Source organism: Oncorhynchus gorbuscha, unplaced genomic scaffold, assembly GCF_021184085.1.
Source record: "Oncorhynchus gorbuscha isolate QuinsamMale2020 ecotype Even-year unplaced genomic scaffold, OgorEven_v1.0 Un_scaffold_12823, whole genome shotgun sequence".
In the NCBI taxonomy this organism is placed as follows: Eukaryota; Metazoa; Chordata; class Actinopteri; order Salmoniformes; family Salmonidae; genus Oncorhynchus; species Oncorhynchus gorbuscha.
The window spans coordinates 1-5,531 of NW_025755114.1; the positions used below are offsets into that span (position 1 = coordinate 1).

Below are 5,531 nucleotides of genomic sequence, written 5' to 3' on the forward strand. Positions count from 1 at the left end.
TATCTGTCAGGAGGTGAGTCTGTCTACCTGTGTCTGTCCCTGTCGGTCAGGAGGTGAGTCTGTCTACCTGTGTCTCTCCCTGTCTGTCAGGAGGTGAGTCTGTCTACCTGTGTCTGTCCCTGTCTATCAGGAGGTGAGTCTGTCTACCTGTGTCTCTCCCTGTCTGTCAGGAGGTGAGTCTGTCTACCTGTGTCTCTCCCTGTCTGTCAGGAGGTGAGTCTGTCTACCTGTGTCTCTCCCTGTCTGTCAGGAGGTGAGTCTGTCTACCTGTGTCTCTCCCTGTCTGTCAGGAGGTGAGTCCGCTACCTGTGTTCTCCCTGTCTGTCAGGGGTGAGTCGTCACCTGTGTCTGTCCCTGTCTATCAGGAGGTGAGTCTGTCTACCTGTGTCTGTCCCTATCTGTCAGGAGGTGAGTCTGTCTACCTGTGTCTGTCCCTGTCTGTCAGGAGGTGAGTCTGTCTACCTGTGTCTGTCCCTGTCTATCAGGAGGTGAGTCTGTCTACCTGTGTCTGTCCCTGTCTGTCAGGAGGTGAGTCTGTCTACCTGTGTCTGTCCCTGTCTGTCAGGAGGTGAGTCTCTGTCCCTGTCCCCCAGATTACTGCTGTAACACTCAGTGTATGTCTGCTACATGTTTGCTACTTATTAGTGGTACTATCGCTGCAATGCTGTTATTTACACATCTACTGTTCTGTCTATAGTTGGAAATCGTTAGGAGACTAGCAAGCAAAATGACTCTCTCACCCTCTCTCTCTCTCTCACCCTCTCTCTCTCTCACCCCTCTCTCTCTCACCCCTCTCTCTCTCACACCTTCTCTCGCTCACCCTCTCTCTCGCTCACCCTCTCTCTCGCTCACCCTCTCTCTCGCTCACCCTCTCTCTCGCTCACCCTCTCTCTCTCACCCTCTCTCTCTCTCAGCTGGCTATAAAGCAGGGCAGGAAGAAGCGGCCGGTGCAGGAGGCCAGGTTTGACTACTACAGCTTGGATCAGGACAGAGAGGGGGATGATGACACTGAGCTCACGGAGGATGAGCTGTCTAACATCATAGAAATCTACGACTTCCCCACAGAGTTTAAGACTGAAGACCTGGTCAAATCCTTCCAGGCCTACCAGTACGTACCAACCTTCACTGTCTTTTTCCGAGTCCTGAGGTTCAGTCACACCCTAGTCCCTATCAATACACAGCGATGATCCGTCGAGGGGCAGCCGACGCTCCACCTACAGTATGTGGTGAAGCTCCGCCTACAGTATGTGGGCGAAGCTCCGCCTACAGTATGTGGGCGAAGCTCCGCCTACAGTATGTGGGCGAAGCTCCGCCTACAGTATGTGGGCGAAGCTCCGCCTACAGTATGTGGGCGAGCTCCGCCTACAGTGTGTGGCGGCCCGCCTACAGTATGTGGCGAAGCTCCGCCTACAGTATGTGGGCGAAGCTCCGACTACAGTATGTGGGCGAAGCTCCGCACAGTATGTGGGCGAAGCTCCGCCTACAGTATGTGGGCGAAGCTCCGCCTACAGTATGTGGCGGTGATGAGATGCTGAAGGTGTTTGTGTGTGTGTGTGTAGGCAGAGAGGCTTTGACATCCAGTTTGTGGACGATACACACGCCCTGGCTCTCTTCAACAGCCCCATAGCAGGTGAGTCACACAGCTTTTATAAAGGAAAGGAAAAGCCATAGACTCTGGCAGCTCTGTCCGACACTGTCAGTTATTCACACACCTCATCACAGGTGAGCTACACCTGACCACAGGTGACGGATACAGTTGAACATGTTTCATACCTTATCGAAAACACTGCGTGTCTCTCTTCTGTCAAACTTTACTGAAGATGTTTGGATGATCAAATGAAGTCGTGGTCAACATGTTTTAATAGTAGAGCTGACTTAGCTGTCTTCTCAGTCAACACCCAAGTCAACATCTGAGGTAAACATTTAGCAACTGAACTCTCTGTCTGTGCACGTGGGTTATTGTGTGTGTGTGTCAGCTCGGGAGGCTCTGAGGACCAAACACCCGCTGTTGAAGGTCAGGTCTCTGGCTAAAGCCTCCGTCACCACCAGGGCCAAGGCTCGCAGCTGCTCAGGTACTGACTGTCCTCTCTTTCATTCATCTGTCCATCCTTTATCCTCCATTATCTGACTGAGTATTTCTGGAACTCCTTCATCTTAGACCTGGTCTGTCTGTCTGTCTTTCTGTCTGTCATATCTCATCTCCTGTATTTTCTCTCATATATCTCCTGTATTTTCTCTCATATATCTCCTGTATTCTCTCTCATATATCTCCTGTATTCTCCCTCTCATATCTGCTGTATTCTCTCTCATATATCTCCTGTATTCTCTCTCATATATCTCCTGTATTCTCTCTCATATATCTGCTGTATTCTCCCTCTCATATATCTCCTGTATTCTCTCTCATATATCTGCTGTATTCTCCTCTCATATATCTCCTGTATTCTCTCTCATATATCTCCTGTATTCTCTCTCATATATCTCCTGTATTCTCTCTCATATATCTCCTGTATTCTCTCTCATATATCTCCTGTATTCTCTCTCATATATCTCCTGTATTCTCTCTCATATCTCCTGTATTCTCTCTCATCTCCTGTATTCTCTCTCATATATCTGCTGTATTCTCTCTCATATATCTCCTGTATTCTCTCTCATATATCTGCTGTATTCTCTCTCATCTCCTGTATTCTCTCTCATATATCTGCTGTATTCTCTCATATCTCCTGTATTCTCTATCTCATATCTCCTGTATTCTCCCTCTCATATCTCCTGTATTCTCTCTCATCTCCTGTATTCTCTCTCATATATCTGCTGTATTCTCCCTCTCATATCTCCTGTATTCTCCCTCTCATATCTCCTGTATTCTCTCTCATCTCCTGTATTCTCTCTCATATATCTGCTGTATTCTCCCTCTCATATATCTCCTGTATTCTCTCTCATATATCTCCTGTATTCTCTCTCATATATCTGCTGTATTCTCCCTCTCATATCTCCTGTATTCTCCCTCTCATATCTCCTGTATTCTCTCTCATCTCCTGTATTCTCTCTCATATATCTGCTGTATTCTCTCTCATCTCCTGTATTCTCTCTCATATATCTGCTGTATTCTCCCTCTCATATCTCCTGTATTCTCCCTCTCATATCTCCTGTATTCTCTCTCATCTCCTGTATTCTCTCTCATATATCTGCTGTATTCTCCCTCTCATATCTCCTGTATTCTCCCTCTCATATCTCCTGTATTCTCTCTCATCTCCTGTATTCTCTCTCATATATCTGCTGTATTCTCTCTCATCTCCTGTATTCTCTCTCATATATCTGCTGTATTCTCTCTCATATATCTGCTGTATTCTCCCTCTCATATCTCCTGTATTCTCCCTCTCATATCTCCTGTATTCTCTCTCATCTCCTGTATTCTCTCTCATATATCTGCTGTATTCTCCCTCTCATATCTCCTGTATTCTCCCTCTCATATCTCCTGTATTCTCTCTCATCTCCTGTATTCTCCCTCTCATATCTGCTGTATTCTCTCTCATATATCTCCTGTATTCTCTCTCATATATCTCCTGTATTCTCTCTCATATATCTCCTGTATTCTCTCTCATCTCCTGTATTCTCTCTCATATATCTGCTGTATTCTCCCTCTCATATCTGCTGTATTCTCTCTCATATATCTCCTGTATTCTCTCTCATATATCTCCTGTATTCTCCCTCTCATATCTCCTGTATTCTCTATCTCATATCTCCTGTATTCTCTTCATTTATTCTTCCCTGCTTCTCCCTTTCTTGTCACTTGTTGTGTATTCTTTGTCCATCTTCCTTGCTTTTTAAAAACTTTATTTTACTTTCTTTGCCCCCCCCCCCTTTCTCTTCCTCTTTCAATCCCTCAACACTGTCCCTCCTCTCCTCCAGACTACCTGCTCCCTACTAAGGAGCGTCCCCAGACCAGTGCAGTGTTGGCCCGCAGGCTGGTGATGGGGGCGCTGGGCGTCAAGAGTCCCCAGAGCAAAGAGCACCGTGAAGCAGAGAGAAAGAAACTGCAAGATGCCAGAGGTACGTGATTTCAAGGGGCAATCTGTAATTCTAGTAATAATAACAACAGAGGTGACCCCGCCACTTGTTTTGGTAAACGGCTGAGGGATGTAACCCCTCTCCAATTCACAGACCGCTATGTGTGCAAGGACTGACCATCCATCACATCAGACTGATCGTTTTAACCATATTTTGAAGCTATACGGTGCATTCAGAAAGTATTCAGATCCCTTGACTTTTTCAACATTTTGTGACGTTACAGCCTGATTCTAAAATGTGTATATATATATAAAAACAAAAAATAATCAATTTGTTCAATTTGCAAAAATGTCTAAACCTTTTTTTTCTCCACACGATTATGGGGTGTTGTTTTCTAGATCTATGTATTAAAACTCTTTTAGAATAAGGGGTTCTGATGGGGTACGACCAATGATGGGGATAACCCTGGGTGACTGACAGGGGGCGCTGTTTTGAAGCCACCGCAAAGCCGTCTTGGTACTCCTGCATTGTAAATATATACAGTATATCACAAAAGTGAGTACACCCCTCACATTTTTTGCAAATATTTGAGTGTATCTTTTCATGTGACAACACTGAAGAAATGACACTTTGCTACAATGTAAAGTAGTGAGTGTACAGCTTGTATAACAGTGTACATTTGCTGTCCCCTCAAAAGAACTCAACACATCAACCATTAATGTCTAAACCGCTGGCAACAAAAGTGAGTACACCCCTAAGTGAAAATGTCCAAATTGGGCCCAATTTTCCCTCCCCGGTGTCATGTGTCTCGTTAGTGTTACAAGGTCTCAGGTGTGAATGGGGAGCAGGTGTGTTAAATTTGCTGTCATCGCTCTCACACTCCCTCATACTGACTGATCACTGGAAGTTCAACATGGCACCTCATGGCAAAGAACTCTCTGAGGATCTGAAAAAAAGAATTGTTGCCCTACATAAAGATGGCCTTTCAAAGGCGGTTTAGACATTAATGGTTGATGTGTTGAGTTATTTTGAGGGGACAGCAAATGTACACTGTTATACAAGCTGTACACTCACTCCTTTACATTGTAGCAAAGTGTCATTTCTTCAGTGTTGTCACATGAAAAGATATACTCAAATATTTACAAAAATGTGTCGGCCTCCCGGGTGGCGCAGTGGTTAAGGGCACTGTACTGCAGCGCCAGCTGTGCCATCAGAGAATCTGGGTTCGCGCCCAGGCTCTGTCGTAACCGGCCGTGACCGGGAGGTCCGTGGGGGCGATGCACAATTGGTCTAGCGTCGTCCGGGTTAGGGAGGGTTTGGCCGGTAGGGAAATCCTTGTCTCATCGCGCACCAGCGACTCCTGTGGTGGGCCAGGCGCAGTGCGAACTAACCAAGGTTGCCAGGTGCACGGTGTTTCCTCCCGGTGCGGCTGGCTTCCAGGTTTGATGGCGCTGTGTTAAGAAGCAGTGCGGCTTGGTTGTGCATGACTTTAAACCTTCGCTCTCTCCCGAGCCCGTACGGGAATT

General features: G+C 46.3%; 1 protein-coding gene across 1 annotated transcript; it reads left to right on the top strand.

Annotated features, from left to right (window-relative positions):
• Positions 1 to 50: 50 nt before the first annotated feature.
• Positions 51 to 4,072, top strand: LOC124030598 (coiled-coil domain-containing protein R3HCC1L-like; the record flags this gene model as incomplete). The annotated part of the gene is made up of 9 exons (XM_046341865.1): positions 51 to 53; positions 171 to 173; positions 291 to 293; positions 406 to 408; positions 526 to 528; positions 915 to 1,108; positions 1,560 to 1,630; positions 1,977 to 2,072; positions 3,907 to 4,072. Coding segments are annotated over 9 exons (525 nt in total), but the record flags the coding sequence as incomplete, so codon positions are not given.
• Positions 4,073 to 5,531: the final 1,459 nt, after the last annotated feature.